The sequence below is a fragment of the Musa acuminata genome, chromosome BXJ2-4, assembly GCF_036884655.1.
Source record: "Musa acuminata AAA Group cultivar baxijiao chromosome BXJ2-4, Cavendish_Baxijiao_AAA, whole genome shotgun sequence".
NCBI lineage: Eukaryota > Viridiplantae > Streptophyta > Magnoliopsida > Zingiberales > Musaceae > Musa > Musa acuminata.
Window position 1 is genome coordinate 10,675,141 of NC_088341.1, and position 18,575 is coordinate 10,693,715.

The 18,575-nt window shown below is 43.5% G+C and overlaps 3 protein-coding genes and 1 long non-coding RNA gene across 6 annotated transcripts; 2 read left to right on the forward strand and 2 right to left on the reverse strand.

Annotated features, from left to right (window-relative positions):
• Nucleotides 1-588: 588 nt before the first annotated feature.
• Nucleotides 589-2,183, reverse strand: LOC103981712 (probable polyol transporter 6). Its single transcript, XM_009398454.3, has 2 exons — nucleotides 2,093-2,183; nucleotides 589-2,015 (listed from the first exon to the last, which is right to left on the reverse strand). Exons 1-2 carry the CDS (start codon nucleotides 2,181-2,183, stop codon nucleotides 613-615), a joined length of 1,494 nt encoding a protein of 497 aa, XP_009396729.3. The 3' UTR covers nucleotides 589-612.
• A 3,498-nt stretch (nucleotides 2,184-5,681) lies between these two features.
• LOC135609013 (transcription repressor OFP7-like) lies at nucleotides 5,682-7,708 on the forward strand. The gene has a single exon (XM_065102104.1). The coding sequence runs from the start codon at nucleotides 5,910-5,912 to the stop codon at nucleotides 6,855-6,857; it is 948 nt and encodes a 315-aa protein (XP_064958176.1). The 5' UTR covers nucleotides 5,682-5,909; the 3' UTR covers nucleotides 6,858-7,708.
• Nucleotides 7,709-8,160: 452 nt separating this feature from the next.
• On the reverse strand, nucleotides 8,161-10,946 carry LOC103981713 (indole-3-pyruvate monooxygenase YUCCA2-like). Of its 2 annotated transcripts, none has more exons than XM_009398455.3 (4): nucleotides 9,813-10,946; nucleotides 9,428-9,676; nucleotides 9,224-9,346; nucleotides 8,161-8,473 (listed from the first exon to the last, which is right to left on the reverse strand). In XM_009398455.3, the coding sequence occupies exons 1-4, from the start codon at nucleotides 10,536-10,538 to the stop codon at nucleotides 8,297-8,299; spliced, it is 1,275 nt and encodes a 424-aa protein (XP_009396730.3). In that variant the 5' UTR covers nucleotides 10,539-10,946; the 3' UTR covers nucleotides 8,161-8,296. The 2 variants fall into 2 exon arrangements, with proteins under 2 accessions (XP_009396730.3, XP_018680519.2); XM_018824974.2 differs by having other exon boundaries at nucleotides 8,161-8,482.
• A 1,954-nt stretch (nucleotides 10,947-12,900) lies between these two features.
• Nucleotides 12,901-17,805, forward strand: LOC135609014 (uncharacterized). 2 transcript variants are annotated; one of them, XR_010485662.1, is made up of 5 exons: nucleotides 12,901-13,230; nucleotides 15,015-15,038; nucleotides 15,196-15,267; nucleotides 15,425-15,938; nucleotides 16,016-17,805. It is a non-coding gene; the product is annotated as an uncharacterized LOC135609014 (long non-coding RNA). The 2 variants fall into 2 exon arrangements; XR_010485661.1 differs by having other exon boundaries at nucleotides 15,196-15,938.
• Nucleotides 17,806-18,575: the final 770 nt, after the last annotated feature.

An 18,575-nucleotide genomic window follows, 5' to 3' on the forward strand; every position in this document is an offset into this window, starting at 1 on the left:
CAAATAAAACTCTCTCCTCGCTTGGTTTTAGTTGATTATCATATAAATTAAAATTATTTTTCGAGTAAATAATAGCTTCAACTCTTTGTATTATTTTTTGATTAGTCACACATCAAAAAGGTAACATTAAGATGAATGTGTATTATTATTAATTAAATATGTTTATACTCAATAAACTTAATGAATTATAATACATGATTTAGTGAAAGTATATTAAGTCATGCTGAGTCATCAACAGCATCGTTTTGTAGATTCTTTGGGACCCAAAACATCATCCTCTTATCGCTAAAAGCACGCGAAATGAATGCGACGTACCTCAGACTTGTTATTTCGTAATCAAAGGATAAAGTCCTTAATTGCTTGTCTTTTCTATTTCTTTTAAGCTTCAACCGGTCAACCTAAATTGACCGGCAACAATCGTGTGTGTGGCGGACAACAATCGAAGCCCACGAGGAAGAATTCCGGCCCATATCGCCGCCCTTTTCGATTACTCGAGTTGATAGATGCTACGATTCCCAATTCAAATTTCAATTCGATTACTCAAATCTTTCATTAAACACATATAAATAAGCAAAACAATCCCCCATAAACACAGAAAAAGGAAGAATGAAATTATATCTCAACCTTTTCCATCTCCACCGCATGCTGTTTCGGTGGCTTCTTGTCACCTCGTTTCGTGAAGACCTCCTCCATCTCCTCCTCCAACGCCCTCCCTTTCGTCTCGGGGAGGCAGCAGAAGTAGAACACCCATGCTACGACCCCAATGCCTGCGAACAAGAAGAAGGCGCCGCCGATGGTGATGGCCTTGTAGAGCGAGATGAAGGACATGGACATGGCGGAGTTCATCAGCCTGTTGATGGCCACCCCCAGGCTGGCACCTTGTGCTCTTAGCCTCAGGGGAAAGATCTCGGAGCAGTAAACCCATGTCACCGGACCGATCCCACTGGAGAAGGAGGACACGAAGGACAACACGAACACCACGGCCAGAATCTGCGCCCAGATCAGCCTGTGAGGTGAGTGCTCCACCACGGTGAGGACGACGCCCAGCCCTACGAGAGACAGTATCATCCCGGTCAGGCTGGAGAGCAGCACCTTCCTCCTCCCCGCCTTGTCCACCAGAAGAATGGCCACCAAGATGAACACGGTCTTGAAGACACCGATGCCGATGGTGGCGAGGAACTGCTGGTTCTTGGTCATCAGCCCGGCCTTCTTAAAGATCCTGGGGCTGTACAGGAGGACGGCTTCGATGCCGGTGGCGTGCTGGAAGATGTGGATGCCGACCGTGGCCGTCAGAATCCGTCTCACCGGCGGCGTCGGGCACAGTAGGAGGTCCTTCCACACGCCCTCCCCGTGGTGCTTGCTCGTCACGTGGACCACGTCGTCGGTGCAGCCCTTGTCGATTCCCACGGCGGCCTTGATATCCCCCAGCCGGCGCTCCGCCTCCTCCTTGGAGTTCGACACGCGGAGCAGCACGCCCCTGGCGTCCTTGATGCGGCCTTGCATGACAAGCCACCTCGGCGACTCCGGCATCAGGATGACGCTAAGGGCCAGCGCGACGGAAGGGACCATGGCGACGCCGAGCATGACGCGCCAGCCGTAGATCAGCGGGAGCTTCCGGAAGAGGTAGTTGGCGAGGTAACCGAACAGGATGCCGATGCTGATGCAGATCTCCGGCAGGGAGCTGAGGCAGCCGCGGGAGGACGTGGTGGAGATCTCGGCAGAGTACACGGGAGCTATCATGAGGGCGTAGCCGACGCCGACTCCCGCGATGCACCTGCCGGCTATCAGCATGGCGAAGTTAAGACCCAAGCCCATGAGGAGCGACCCCAGGAAGAAGACGGCGGCGCCGACGACGATGGTGTAGCGCCGTCCGATGAAGTCGGATATCCGGCCGGCGGTCAGGGACCCAACCAAGGCGCAGGCGTTGAGGACCCCGGCGAGGACTTGGATCTGGGTGTCTGTCGCCTTGAGGTCCTCTTGGATGAAGATCATGGCGCCGCTCATGACCCCAGTATCTGCCATCATCGGCATCCAAATGAGGAAGCAATGAAACAGAAGACTCACACGAATGATCAAGGATAGATGAGCTCACCATAGCCCATCAAGACGGAGATGAAGGAAGCGATGAAAGAACAAGCGAAGGCATACTTGTTCTTCCCCTCGTTGGCCTTGTGCTGCTCCATTGCAACTCCACTCTCCGTCATCTTCCACACACGAGTGTGTCTTCTGAACTCCCTTTCTGATTCGGATGCTGCAGCATTAAATCTTGCGTTGTATTTATACGCCAATATCTACAGATGGATAAGATTATTCTCGGAGTAGTAGCCGCAATCTGTTGGAAATGGCGATCTCATGGTATGTTCTGAATCTGATCGACTAAACTTCCTTTCTTCGACCGTCGCTATCCGAATCTATCCCATCAAAACAGCATGGACGGTCGAGATGCGGGGAACGGAGGGTTCCAGATCAGCTTTAGTCATCGAAAGTTGGGCCCCATTTATCCTTAATGTTATCCGTATCTAATTTCTAGTTTTGACTCTCGCCAGGTCAGACCGACGCTTTGACAGATGCACGGCGTGTACGGGTGCGTCCGTGAGTCGACCATGCGGCGTGGTGTGGTTCGGCCTATGTGACGTGGTTGGCTCAAATTGGGATGTTGGGTTAGGGATTGGGTCGAGTGGATCAAATCGACTCACATTGATTAGCACCCGATATGGATCGAGATGATCACCCGATCATCAGAATAGTGACTCGATCCAACGATACGAGAGTCAAATCGATTAGCATCGGATATATGTGATCTAATTATTTATAGTGATTGGACCTTATGTTTTCTGTTATAGAATTGGAATAATTAATGTTGGAGATTTTTACGATCCCGAGTGCGCACAGTCCCCCACACATAAGCTATGGTCGACGAACGATGGTGTCGAGTCGGGTTGGGTCAAGCCTTTGTCTCTCGAGTGTGGTCTCTCTCTTGACGGGTTGTTGCTTCTTTTCCTCGGGGTTCATATACAAAGGCCAAAGTCGAGAGGGGGTTTCTTGGTTTAGCCCCTTCGAATGTCAAGTATTAAGTGTAGTTGAAGTATTTGAGGCCTCCTTAGTGCCAATCAGAGGGTCAACCTTTATACTTGTGAACGAAGGCCAATCATACATGATCGACTCATCGGATGGTTTGCTTGTACTTATCGTACGAGCATTGACCAAGCTGCATGGATTCATGCCACATAGTATCATTCCAAGCTTTCCAGAGCGATTATGTGCTATGTAGCGCTGTCTTAGATGGCCTCGGACAACGCAAGAGTAGGCGATCATCCCATTTGAGCTCGAGGTGACACGTCGGCGCAATGTGCCGCATCAATCTCGAGCCTCCTTGTTGACACTGGCATGGTTGCTTATTATTGTCATGTGGGTGGTACCGAAATATATCATATCAATTAATATTCTATTGATTCATTTATAAAAAATTTAGAATATGTTAACTTGCTTGGTTAATAAATTTTTTTTTCTTTCAATAATTGTAATATTCTAAAATCAAAACTCACCCTCACCTTGGAAGTATAACTATGATCATACGAGCACGAATGCTATTATTGGTCTTTGGAGGAAAAATAAATATTTTTTGAATTAATATAATTTATGTGCCCCTAAGAACTCGTAGTTTGTGACATTTTCTATTCGATTTTATAAGTTCTCCATATTTGGGTTGAGTAGCTTTAAGAATATTTTAAAACTTTTGCATCAAGCATAAGAATAATAATATTAGCTCAGACTAAGAATTGTCAGTATTCTTTAATAAGATAAAATAAGAGATTTTGAAAGAAAAAAATATTATATTAAATAACGTATAAGACAGACAGTCATACCTATCACTAATAAATGGGTTGTCTCAAAAGACAAAGTTAAAATGTTAACTCCCCTACGGACAATTAAAGCGATGAAAAAAGCGAAGAAAGGAAGGAGATTGTGATGAGAATAATTAGTTACGGATGATTGTTTTTGGGACTTTTCAGAAAAGTGTCTCTAGCTTTTAATTTAATTTAATTTAATTTAATATCTTATATTTCTTGTAACACATGTGTATTCCATTTGTTCTGTCTTTGCCCTACTAAGTCTTCACTTTCACCCTATAATACTTTACTTTCATCCTTAAGGTCTCGTCGTGCAATTATCCCATGATGACTCACATTTGCACCATGAGATCTTATTGTCCTCTCACTCATCTCCTTTCTATGGCTTTTTCTCATGCAAATAAATAAAGTTGAAGACGATAATGGAATCGAGGGTTAGACAAAGATTATTAGAGAAGATGTTATGAGAGGAGGTTCTACGATCAATATTTACAAAAAAGATAACAGACAAGAATGATATGACGAAGACCATTACACGATAACGAGGGACATTATAAGTATTATAGAAAATGTGAGGTACCCTTAAAAGAAAAAAAAGGAGGAGTTGTTTTCTTCGGAAATTCGTCTTAAAAAAAGGGTATAGAATAATATAATTCCAATTATAAACCTATATTTAATCAAATAGAATATTAATAATTATATTTCTTAAGATAAGATAAAACATAGAGCGAGAAAATAGGTCGCGTCAAGTGTTGTTCTTTAGGAAGTGCGTCGTACACGGCCCAGCCGACGGGTCTTATCGGGTCAAAAAGCTCATTGCGTGAAGCTGCCTCCATGATTTGGTGGGAACAAAAACGAATCTGCCTCCCAACGCCACTCTATTATTTCTTTCCAATGATGATGTTGAAGCGTGAGGTAGCAAAGGTTTCATGTGGGGCTCCATCACCAACCCTCTAATTCGAATGTGTATGTATTCCTACTCGGAGCCACTATTGTTCTTCTCCAATCGTGCATCCATGTCGTGTATTGTATTTTGAATCCGAATAATACAAAGGGCATCACAGTAGAACACGAATCGTTCCTCGGAAACGGGAAGCCCGATCTTTGCCGCGATCCTCCTCAAAAGAAGCGGCGAAGACCGAGCGAGCGACGTGACATCGTCATAATTCTCCGCATACTGCTTGTTATGCGGGAGACGGCTCCTTCATCCGACGGTGAGAATGGCTTTGTACGCCCGACACCAAGGGTGGAGATTAGCCCGCATGGTTTTCTGCGTACGCGCATAGTCTCGTCGACGCAGGCTACGTCTCGATCGTTGCCGTCCACCCATGACAGGATCCAACGTCGCCCCGAAGCAAACTGGTCCCGTCCCTACGATCGAGATCGAACGGAGGCTGATCTCGGATAAAAAAAAGTCAAGCGAACACGTGGCACGACGTCGTGACCCGGCGCTGCTGTTACCGGGTCGCATGTGCTGTAGCCGTTTAGTTCGGAGGAGGATCCGGACACGCGGGTGTGCGTGCTCATCGTCCCGTTGCCGACGCGTGTTATCTTAAGCAAGCTGGTCGAGATCTATCGGCACACATGGCTTTTCCTGTTTGCGGGAGGGAGCTGATCGTAACCACATTACTCGTTTGGCTTCAACCGCACTTTTCGCGCCCTAGATTCCGTGTACAAGTTGCGAAACGTACGGCCCCGACCCCAAGTGTCGTAAAGCACGTTTGGCTAATCCCAAGGAAGCACTGTGTCGGGCTTATGGAGGTTTAATTATCGGTAAAGGAAGCACTTAACTGTGTAACTTTGACAAAGAAGCACTTCACCGAGGATGAAGAGGAATGAATCGGTCAAACAGAATGATTTGGGTCAGCGTTGATTTCTCTCGCCGATTCTGGGCCTAAAGATGTGCTGTCAAAGGCCAACGACTTCCTTAGATCATGTGATTAATCATGATATCGTCTTCCCGAAAGAATAAGACATCGCTCGGTGTTGCTTGCTTGCTTTTGAAGTCCACACCGTCGAGCCTACGTAAGTTTTCCCATCGCCACCTCTTACGTCCGAATGCGCTCCTCCACGATGGCCAAACGCCTCCGTCTCCGCTTGTCCCGTGTGCTACCCTCCGGCTTCCGCTTCAAGGGCAACGGCGCCGCTTCCTCGCTCGTGAGCTCCGACATCGACTTCCCTGCGCCCCCGCCTCCCCTCCCCCGGCGCCTCCACCCTCCACTCGTCTCTGCCTCCTGCTGCCTCCCCTCCCGCCGCCGCTCGCTGCCCGAAGCCGTCCCCCCGCTGACGATGGATTCGCCTGCTTACCTGTGGCGGAAGGAGGAGAAGTGGTGGCACGTCGTGGCCTGCGCCGCCGACGACGAAGGCCACTCTCCCTCCACTCCTCGCCAGAAGATTGACTCCGATGATGGGATCTTCCCCCCGCTGCCCACGCGGCGGCGGGGAGCGGAGCTCCGCTGGGGGAGCCAGCGGAAAGTGGCGTCGAGGAGGAGGACCTCGCTGCGGCGACTTCCGCGGGGCGGAAGCAACTCCTCGGCCGACACCGACAGCGGATGGTTCAGCAGCGAGGAGGAAACAGGGACGCTGATGTCGACGACGGACGTGGAGTCCTCGGACAACGTGATACGGCGGCGACGGAGGAGAAAGAGCTTCGGGTGCGGCGGGGGGAGGAGGAGCTGGCCGTCGCCGGAGGGCTGGCCAGCGGTGGGGAGGCTGATCCCCTGCACCGTGCCGGCGGTGAGGGAGAGCTTCGCGGTAGTAAAGCTGTCGGAGAATCCGAAGGAGGACTTTCGGCGCTCGATGGCGGAGATGGTAGTGGAGAAGGAGATCTTCGACGCGCGAGGGCTGGAGCAGCTGCTTCGCTGCTTTCTGTCCCTGAACTCCCGTCACCACCATGCCGCCATCGTCGCCGCTTTTAATGACATCTGGGACGCCCTCTTCCCGCCGCCGGCTGATGCCGCCGGCGCCGCCCGCCGCTGCTCTTCCCCGCAGTCAACGTTATGGTAAAGGAGGAAGTCTGAGGTATCAGAATAATATGCGTGTGTTGTTGGTGTGGTTGTGGGCTTGTCACAGTGCTGCCAGTGTGGGGATGCATGCGGAGGAAGACAACAGAATTGGATTCCGTAAATGAGTTGCGAATTGAGTACATTTCTTGTTGCAGAGAGAAGAGCATAGAATGGATACCACTAGGAAGCTACAAGAATGAAAATTAAACTGCTGTAAATTGTAGATAAACCTCGAACTTTGAGGTCATCCCTGCAACCCGCAAGAACATCGCAACTACAAACACTAAAAGCTAGAAATCATATAGTTACTCGAAAAATCCAGGACTGCAACCGATGAGATGTTTGAGTAGTCTCAGAAAAAGAGCCAAAAGTTGGAAATCGTGGCTCTATCTAATACTTAAGCAGACACGCAAAGCCCAAACAGAGATCAATCCGAAATCGATACCCGATCCAAGATCGGGTAACCTTGATAGAAGTGATGCGTCATCAAAGCGGATGTAGAAATCTAACGAAGTTAAGAAAGAGATGATCATCTTAAACCACGAGTAAGATGCAATATGCATTCGATTCCATCTAAAATATTTACAGGAAGGAAGTAATCAGCAGTAAAGGTGAGAGACCCCTGAAAGTTCATATCCTGCATCGCGAGGAAGAAAGACATTTCTTTCGTTCCTTCTCTTTCAAAGCATCGTCCAAAGCTTAGTTCCAACATCTTTGTTGGATGAACTTTCACTCGGAGCACATGGAGACTCGCTGCACGCTTTAGTGGGGCACCAAAATTTTGGACGGAACTGCTGTTGGCATCATGGCCGCACCACAGAAGCAAGGATAAGAATGCAAGAGCTGATGACAGCCTTAGCTTTGTTTGATAGGTTGGCGGTGCCAGTAGATCTCCTCAAGTTGCTGAAGCAGTGGGCAGGGTTTTGGACTTTGTTTCTTGAAACTAAAAAGGCTTCTCCATCGCCATCGATAGTAAAACAAAGCAGCTTTTCTGATTGAAGAAATCAGTCCCATCAATCAGTGACGTATTTGACTTTGCAATAGAAAGATATCGATGATGATGGAGCTGCTGGTAATACCAGAGACCTTTTGGTGTGAAGAGAGTAACATGAAGTGTAATCTTCCTTTGCTGTTCGTAAGGAGATATATAATGCCTCCGATTCCTAACACAATCTAATGATTTGAACCTTCAGGTTTGTTTTCACTGCAATTTTCTTGGCCGAAACATGTAACCAATGGAGTCTCTTGAATGCCAGCTTACAGGACTGAAGGCTACAAGTCAACTAGTAATGAAAAGCTGGAAAAGAAGAACAGTGAGAATGCTACATATCCCCTCTGTTTGGCTGTATCAATCAATCTATACAGAGAAAGAAACAAACCAAGGACGTGATAAATATTATCATACATGGAGTACAAGGCTACGTGATCTTTGAGTTACAACTAAGATCTACAGCTCCAGTGGTTGGAAATGTCCTGTGCTATCTTCTGGGCATCCATGGCAGCTCCCAGCAATCCTCTCCTGGTGAAACCAGTGGCATACAGACCATTGTTTCCTCTCCAGCTATTAGGGAACGAAGTCCCCGGGAAGCCATTCTTCTGACTGAAGAACTCCTCGTCCTTCTCCTCCTCGCAACATGACAATTCCACTGTAAGATACATGGATCGCTGGTTTATACAACAGTGTGTGTGTGTGTCTATGTGAAGACAATATCGTGTGGGTCATCTAAGCGTACGATGGCCGCCACATCCAAGAGGCTCCCTCAGTGCAGAAGCGTACCACATGATTGCACTCTCTCCCGTCCACACACAGAATGGGCGTCGGGGAGGTCAGACTCAGATGTGTCCTCTCGGTGCTCCCTTCACTGGTACTGCATGTGCTTGCAAACAGAGCGGGTGGAGCGGATGCATCAGTGCGCTCTTTTTGAAGTGGTAGTGAATTGGATGTCTCCGCCATGGACCAAAGTCACCATCGGAGTTCAATTGCATGTTCTTCTCAAACGAATCGCCCTCATCGCCCATGCTTCCAAATTGCTAGCGATAAGTGGAGAGATCCTTTGGGTGCACTTGTGAGGTGTGATGTCCCTGGAGCCATGAACTATGTTTGTTCTTGTATCTATCTATCTATCTATCTATCTATCTATCTATCTATCTATCTATCTATCCCAAAGTTGAACTCTCTTCACACAGGAAATCATCAATCAGCTGCAAGAGGTTCTGCAAGAACTAATCCTATGGAGCTCTCAGGACCTAATCCGAATTTTTTCTCAGGCTCTCTCAGTCTTAAATGTGACCAGAATAGATTTAGCTTGTCGAACAATTATAATCTTACAGTGATCTGCCTACAAAGTGTGCGATATTCTCATGTACCTTGAGCCAGGAAGTGACGCTGCTTCTGTAGCCTGTTGCTAAGATGATGGAATCGAAGTCCTCATGCGTACCATCCACGAAGTCGACCCCTGTATCTGTGAACTGCTTCACGTCAGGGACAACCTGCAGAAAACCACTGAGAATTAGGCTCATCTCAAGATCATCAGACACATTTAACCCTTGTTATCATCGCAGAAAGAGAACCTTAATTTGGCCGCTTTTAATCTTGGCCAGAGTGCCGATGTCCAATACCGGGGTCTTGCCGGTGGTGCTCTTGAGCTCCAGTGGCCCAACCTTAGGACGCTTTATCCCATACTTTCCTGTATCTCCCAGTATCAGCCTCGCGCAAAACAGGAGGAAAGCATCTGCCATTTCAACGGGAATCCACTTTAGCAGGAACATGGAGAGTCCAAACGTTGAGATCCCAAGTAATTCCCTCGGCAAGATGTGCAACTGCAAGATCATGAAAACGACAGAACACAATTGAGTCCAAGAGGAAGTAGGCAAAGCTGCAAGAGAGAGAGAGAGAGAGAGAGAGAGAGAGAGAGAGAGAGAGAGAGAGAGAGAGAAGGGACGATTAGTAGCTCACCTTATCTCTAACCACCATGGAAACCTTAGCATCATTGTAACAGAGGTCCAAAGCAACCTCCATGCCTGAATTGCCACAGCCCACCACCAAAACCTTCTCTCCCCGGTGGTCATCTCCCTTCACGTAGCAGCTGGTGTGCAGCACCCGTCCACGAAACTTTGAGATCCCGCGGATATCTGGCCACACAGCCTCTGCATTCTCCCCCGTCGCAACGACGAGCCACCGGCATATGAACTCCAAGTCGTTCGTCTGCACTCGCCAGAACCCAGTGCTCGGATCATACTCGGCGTGCCCAACCTCCACGCCGAACAATGGTTTGATGTCGAAGTGTTCGACGTAGGCATCCAAGTAGCTTACGAACTGCTGCTTGGTGGGGTACGTCGGCAAGTCTGGTGGGAAGGCCATGAAGGGGAGCTCGCAGTACTGCCTGGGGAGATGAAGCCTCAGGCGCTCGTAGGTCCTGAGCTTCCACGAAGGGGCGATGCAAGTCTCTTTCTCGAGTATCAGAGAAGGGACACCTCTGTCTTTGAGGCACGCAGCTGTGGCAAGACCTGAAGGTCCAGCTCCTACGATCAGGGGGCCGGGAACCCAGACCTGCTTGAGATTTGACGCCATGGGTGGCCCATAGAGCTTTAGTTGCAGGATTGGAGAATCATGCTGATTGCCCGTAGTAAACTCCCCTGCGGTTGATCGCTTATTTTCGATTCTTCTTTGCATAATCGTCATAAGAACAACAGCTATTGGAGAAGCTGCTGTAGAACTAGTGATCGCACACAAGTGTTGAAGAGAGAAAGATCCTCAGCAAATGTGTTCTTAAATAGAGTGAAAACAAAATGCTGGATAAAAGGAGAACTAACTGAGAAAACAGTGTCTACACAGGCTGAAACTTCAAGACTTCTGATGAGCCAGATTTGAGAGCACAAATGGAAAACTAAGAGTGTTGAAGAACATAAGAGGGGTTTGTCCAAGAAGAGACAGAGCTTGGATCATTTAGTTTTGGCTGCAGAGCTGCTCACATATATCCATATATATAGCAGTAGCTGGAACAGAGAGGTTCTTCATCATGGGGAGGAAGGAATAGTCCAAGATAAATGGCTTAGATACAACCTCCTACTCATAGCAATTTGGTTAACTAAAAGCCAAAAAAGAGGAATGAAGAGATAGAGAAGATGAAAACAATTGGGCAGGAATCAGATCATATACACACACACATACTAAATACCTGTGTGAGAAAATCCATAGCCACAGGAACATTAGATTTCAACATGCAATAAATGCCTGTCTAATATTACTTCTCTTTCCCTCGAGCATAACAGCTTGAGCTGCCATTGGTTGATCGAAGGAGCGTATCTTTCTTCTTGTAGCATAACTGGATTTGCAATGTGTGCAGTACTCTCTCTCTACCTCTCTCTCTCTCTCTCTATATATATATGTTGTCCAACTCTTTCCCTTTGTAGTTATCTAGTTGTATTTTTCTAGTATGTATCTATCTATGTGACATGGTCCAGTGTGATGTGGGGACTTAATTCCCCTGCCTCTTAAATTGGGTATGGGCACTACTAGAAAATGAAACTTTTGTCACTGCTTGCACAAAGACTTGCGGAGGCCCAATTCTCTCTCTCTCTCTCTCTCTCTCTCTTGTTTCAAAGGAGATTGGAAGGAGAGTTGCTTTCAACACTTTTTATCTTAATGCAAGTTCTTAGTCATAATTTGTTAAGGTATTATTATATTGGAACTTCTCCTAAAAAATTAAGATTTTAGGATTTATGATAGGATAGCGAAATATAAGTTTGGATCAAATGCTTTTCTCCTTTATTTCATGCGAATTTTAATTCATCAAATGATTTAATGTACATGATGATAGATTTTTTTTTTATTTTGAATGATAAACCTTTGGAATTTAGTGACCCAATCAAAATTTTATAACTGATGGTATTTACTATTATCAATTAGGATTAAATGATATTGAATAAGGGTGCCCTAAGATAGGGAAGAGAACAATGTAAAAAAATCTTTCGGAGATTTATTTTTTTACTTTTTAAAGACTTTTTTTATCGAAAGATGCCCATTCCGTAAGAGTAATCCTTCTACTAATTTTAAATATATTCTTGATTTGATAATCAATCATTTTTTCTTTCTCTTTTTTTTTCCTATGGATCAGTCTATAGTGTAAATTGGTCTATCGAATTAAATCAGTTCTTAGTTACAATATTTTTTTATTATATTATAATATATTTTATAATATTATTAAAAATAAATAAAAAGATGATAAAAAGTCAAAGTGCTAAATTAACATGCAAATCAATAAATATAAAGTAGGAGAGTTTTGAAGCTCTTTGTTTGGCTCTACCTTATCCTCCAATGCACAAAAAATTAAATGAAGATATCATGCACTTTATTCTTGATTATGCTTTTTTTTTTTCATATTTGAAATGATAAGGACCTGAAAAACATGAGATTTCTAAAATTAGGGATCAGGTATGAATATTTGAGTTTATGCCTAATTGTAGGTAAATCTATACCTAATTGTAGGTAATAAACCAGAATCATATGATTATCTGATCTTTGTAACCTTATATCTATTATGATCCTGTGCTAAACCTAATAAAAAATAAACTTTCTTCATGTTAAAAACACAATAAACACAAAGGTACTAACAGAAAAGACAAGTCTTCTAATAAATCCTAATAGGAAGCCAACCAAATATTAAATTTAAAAATTATAACACCTCAAGTAACAAAATAATCTAACAAAGAATAATAGGGAAAAAGACATTTATATGTCTATCCTTTGTAAGCTTTAAAATAATATATTTGTCACTCTTTAACATAATATAGAGTATATATCCCTCCAGTTTTCATCATAAAGTTAAATGTAATGGGTGATAATACAAAAGAAAATCCAATTTATAGGAATATTTATGATAATTCTTAAGAATATATATATATATATATATATATATATATATATATATATATATATATATATATATATATATATATATATATATATATATATATATATATATATATATATATATATATATCACTCACTCTCTCTCTCTCTCGCTCGGATTGGCTTGCGAGCTCACACCGAGTGTGGAGATTTTGCCGACCGACAGCGTTTTCTGGGTTGCCTCGGCCGCTGTTTCCTCGCTTCCTTAATACTTTCCCGAGATCGTCATTCCGTAGCGAGTCTTCTCCTAAGTATTGAACTTGATCTCGATTCAATTTTTTCTTGCTTTTTCATGTTTTCTTCTGCGGGGTTTTGCACGAAACTTGGATGGTTCTTCGGGTCTTGGTCAACAATCATGTTAGTTCGTCAGAATCGAGACTCGTTTATTGCCAGATGGAATGATTTTGGACACCACGCCAAGCCTGACGCCGACCCAATTCCTGGAACCACTGCTCCTGGGGAGGTATTGGTTCTTGTATTCTTTATTCCCGTCTGTAAAAAAATTGTTATGTGTGGGGTTTTATGGCTTCCAACTTCGCATTTCGCACTTCTTCTTCAGTTTATGATTAAAAGAACCTTTTTTTTTTTGCTAGAAAAGCTTTTGGTTTGATTAGATTGGTTGAGTTATTGCGTGTTAGGTTTTTGTTAGGCTGTTTGGGTCTCGATCGACCACTTTCTCTATTTCGACAATCTTCTTGAAGTTGGCCATAGTGGAGCATATTTTTGGTTCTCTCTAATCTGATCTGATGAATATAGTGCACACTGAGCATCTGTTTGTCAGGTCACATAAGTTTATTTTTCGGTTTATGAAACTGATAGTGTTTTGGTTGGTATTCGAGTTCTTTGTTGTATTTGGTGAAGACTGATGTTGAATGATATGGGAAGGAATCGATCCGGTGATGTTCAACGTGGTTAGCATGGAAGTGAAGTGATATCGAGGATTAATTGATAGTGGTGGAGTAGTCATGATTCAGCAGATCACTGGTGCACGATGTAATGTGAAGTGACAGTAGCAAATGAGATGGAAGACCACGGGAATGAAGACAAGGGTTGGTAGGTGGATGAATTTCACAAGATAAAGTATATAATTATGTCAAGTTATAGAGAAACCCGAAAATGTTTCATTACAATCCACAAAGAATCTTTAAAAGTTTCATCAAGAACACATCACATTTCGAAACATCTTCATAGAAACCTAACTAGGGCACCATTGATACAAACAAAAGGAATTCTAGAAGAGAAAAAAGAAACGATGAAAGGGCACTCTGCAGAGTCTCCAATTCAGTATCTGAAGCCAGCATATCATTTTTTGCTGGACAAAGGTGCCAAATTTCTTTTTGTGATAGTTGGCCTAGATAGGGATTTCTTTTGTTTAAAAGTGGTGGCCAAGGTTTAAAAACCATGATCTGATGAGAAGCAAATTGGCCAGTCTTGGAAGGAGGCAACATGAACTTGTGAATGGAAACTCTACTTTGAAGTAAAATTGCACCATAGATTCTGGTACACTTTTGTCAGAATTTTATGCTTTCTATTTCCCTGGACTTCATGCATCAGTAATGGGCCTAACAGGAGCATGTGACTACTTGGCTGGTGGAAATCTTTGCATCCATTTGCTCTGGTTTGAGTATGGTGCAAAGCGTGGCAGTGGGTGATGCTGTTGCAGAAGCCACAGTTGAGAGTGAAAGCAATGTTCCAGCTGAAACCTCCTTGACCAATATTTTAGGCATAATTTAAAAGGTTCTAGAATTCTGACAGATGTCGGACACCCAGTTTAAGGAAAAATATGAATATATGATCATTATGGATATCATGATTTCAGTGGCATATCATTAGATAGAATGATAAGTTCTGTCTTTTTCACACAAATAATATCTACATACATTTGTTAGCTTGATAATCCTTTGCAGTATCTTCTCTTTCTCATGAGATAGAAGACACTCATGATGCTCGAATAATGATATAAATTGATTTTATAAATTTCTAACCAGACAAGTTTTCTGAGTTCCTGCATGTATTTTTTTCTGCACTGATGGTACATTGCTCATGGCCATTAACCTTTTTTTTTAATTATTTAATCACGGTTTCTGATTCTAGGATGCTCTTCATCCTATGTTTGTTCAATCTCAACATACTGTTTCATCCTTGTTTGACTAGATTTCATCCAAGAATTCAAGCACTTGTTGGTTCTGTGGTCTTAATATAATATTTTGTGACTGACCATGAGCCTCTTGTCTTCCTGTTTTTCAGGTGAAGTTAAGAGAATTGTCTCAGGTATTAAACAGCTTCTTCTCTGAACAAATGCAAGCTTTCTGTTTCATATGTTGCTTAGACTGCTTCCGGTTTTTTTTTTTTTTTTTTTTTCTTTCTTTTTCCTAATGCAGAGGTCTTAGGTTGACAATTGACTTATTGTTTTTGTTCTTCATTGCAGATTGGTTTTTGGGTGAGGCAGAGACTCCCACCTTCCTGTTCTTTTTTGTTTGCATAAGCTAAAATATTCTTGGTAAGTGAACCTTTTTATCTTTCACCTGTTTATTACTTGAAATTGAGGATTTTTGTTAATTCTTTTGAGTTTTTTTTGTCCAATAAGTGAACTTTGAATTTCCTGCCCTGAAGTCCCTTCCATCTTCTTCATTAAATCTACTTTTAACAAAAATCAGCTTCTGTATCAATGACGAAGTCAATTGGCATCTCCAAACATGAGCATCGACAGTAGCAATTCTGAATGATTTATCCTGGGCTGCCCTGCTCATGTCAATTGGCCATGAGAACACTGTGCATGCTGATGAAGAACCAAATGCAGATATGAACTCCTTTTTTGCCCTTATGGGCTATTCTCCAGGTGGTAAACGCCTTAGCTTTGCTGATGATTTACTGCTTCTTTGTGATGGCAAGAACAGATCTGTTCAAAGGCTACAGCGAGCAAAATTTAGATGCAAGAGACCCTCAATCTGTTAAGATACAAGGAAAGGCACCATTGGAACTCAGGATTCCCATTTGTATCTTCCAGATTATGTACAAAGACAGGTGACTCTGGAGAAAATTTCTCCTAAATTGCAGGGTGTTCCTAAATTGTAGATTGTCTACGGACAAAGTGTTCCAATCACAAATCAATCGCAAGTGCATGTGGTGTCCAAGTGTGACAAAAGGAAGATTCATCAGGTCCAAGAGCTTGTAAGTCTTACCGTTTACTACTTGTTCCTGTTATTCCAATTCTTCCAAAGATTACAAGTACATGCTTCGATGTGCAGGTATGTTTATATGCAGGATTCTTATCGGGATACCAGCCTGCTTTATACTGGTCCTTAATCTGAGCAGATTCAAGTTATGTTTTGGTCCCCTACCATGATTGACACAGCGAGGCTTTCTGCCATCATCTTTTTCACCAGATGATCCATCTTCTATTGTCTGTCGAACATGGAGAATGTGATCTGTCCATGGCTTCCATTCCCAAGCAAAGATTTCCTTTCACGTGCATCAGAAGCTAATGGTCCAATTCGGTCGTACGGGTGTGGTGATTTGTGCACCTCAAGAGAGTACTCTGCTACTGCGTGTTGCTCTGATACAGATATATGCCAATCCACCAGGAGCTGAGATCTATCATGCAGATGTTTAATGCGATACTGTCTCCAACTCTGTTTTAGTGGCGTAATCGCATTTCCTGCTGCAAGCAGACTGAAATGGTGGTGGCTTCCTGCATTCTGATACGTGACAAAAATCCTCTAACTTACCATTACAGAGATGTTCACTTTTCTCCATCTCGCTCTCTCTATGGGGCCGCCATGTCCTGAAGAATGAGGGAGCCTGGGTGGTGTTCCAAGGAAGGTGTGTCAGCCATTGCTATTGCTCTCCCAGTAAATGGTTGGGAGCCACTGCATGCTTGTGAGGGAACAAGGAGACTGCTTCCTTTGCAAGGTGGAAATATGACCCAAGTAGTCCAAGATCTAAGCCAGAATGGATCTTTACAGTCTGACAAAAGCTGCAAGGTCTATGAATGGCGAGCAATCAGGTTGCAGGGGTAGACGTGGAGTTATTGCATCCTGCACAGAATCGAAGTCATCTTGGTGACGATCTATCTACACATGGAAGCACTGTGAAGAACACTGCAGTGCATGAGCCAACATGAACATGGAACAGCTAGGCCCATGCATAAGTTTCCATCAAGGCGTCGGGATCTGTCCTGGTTAGAACATCCCTTCACTCTGCAGCAGGGAATTGTACCTCCCCATTCATTGCGGAGCAAATGCAAGTCAGTGAAAGAGACGACAGGGTGTTCGAATAGGCCAGAATTCTGTAAATTAGATGCCTCGATAAGGGTCTTAATTGGGGTCATCAATGAATAGTGCTTTGAAGGGCCTCAAACTGGGTGTTTGCCGGAGACTGCTACTTCAAATGGGCTTCATCTGAAGCTGACAATAAATGCAGCAATTCTACCCCCAGAAAGAAAACTACGTGGCCTGAGTTGTGGGATCTGAAATGAATGAGAGCAGTCATTGACCTCAACATCCTTTCATGTGGGGAGGCAGTGGCAGAAATCAAGTCCCCACACAACATCATTGCAGGTGGAGCACACAAATGCACAGTGCAGGCCAGCAGAGGAAACGAAGGCCAAGAGGGGAGGAAGAAGAGGATGAGGATGATCTCGTGACCCATCATGATGGAAAAGTGTGATCAAACCTTGCAGAGAAACTAAGGCAACAATTACAAGGACTTTAGTAATGAAATAAAATGGATGATGATCTATGTTGTCTTGTTGCTTTCACCAGCCCCTTCTCAACTCAGTTTGTGTGTGGGATCATGGGTGATATCAGATTCTGGCTGTCTCCTATCCTGATAGGTTGACCGGATGACTTTTCTTTTCACGAAGGATGTAACAGATGCTTCAAAGATATTATCATCGGACTCAACCACATGAATTGGTTACTGCAATTGGGACACGGAGACTTGACGAGAAAACTCCTGCATTTCTCCTTAGATTTGAGGAACCGCAGGTAGATGTTCTCTTTCTGACCAGACTTCTGAATCAACAAATGCTATTATGTTTGGGCAGAATATAACAATAACATGTGGGCATCGTGAGTCCCAACTCTTCCGAGGCAAGAACAATTAGCCCACCTGAGAGAGTCAATCTTGGGACCTCCCAATCTGGCATCTACTATCTAAAGCCTCAGGAAGCATCCAAAGTTATTTACTCAACAATATAGAATTTGATCATATTATCATTTCCTAGAAAGATGGATGGAATATGTGTTAGAGCTAGTCCCAGAAAATTTACCAAGGTGTAATTTTGACAACCCAACAAAAATAATAAAGCAAAAAGATAAAAACGACAAGAACACCAGATTTACGTGGTTCAGTCAATTGACCTTGACCTACATCCACGGATGAAAGATGAGCAAATCATTATTATAAAAATGAGACTATTACAAATGCATTAGGAAGATGTTTCTAGGTCATAAAACACCCGAAAATATTAAACAAGAAAAAAACTCAAACTATAAGCCCAAACTATTTAACTGAATATGGACTTAAACCTAAATACTTAGGTTTTTCTTGTGGTGCATGAGACTTCAAAACACAGACTCTTATTTATAGGTTAAACATGATATACCAAACTTAATTTTTCCGATGTGTGACTTGCCAAACTAATAATATGATTATTTATTTATTTATATATTTTAATATATCATCAATTGTATAGATCTGCACCGACTTGATATCAGTAAGCTGTAAGCTGAGACTGATAATATTGGAAAAAGAAATTAAACTGTGAATGGAAATCATCTGAGTAGAATGATTTAGAACTGAAGC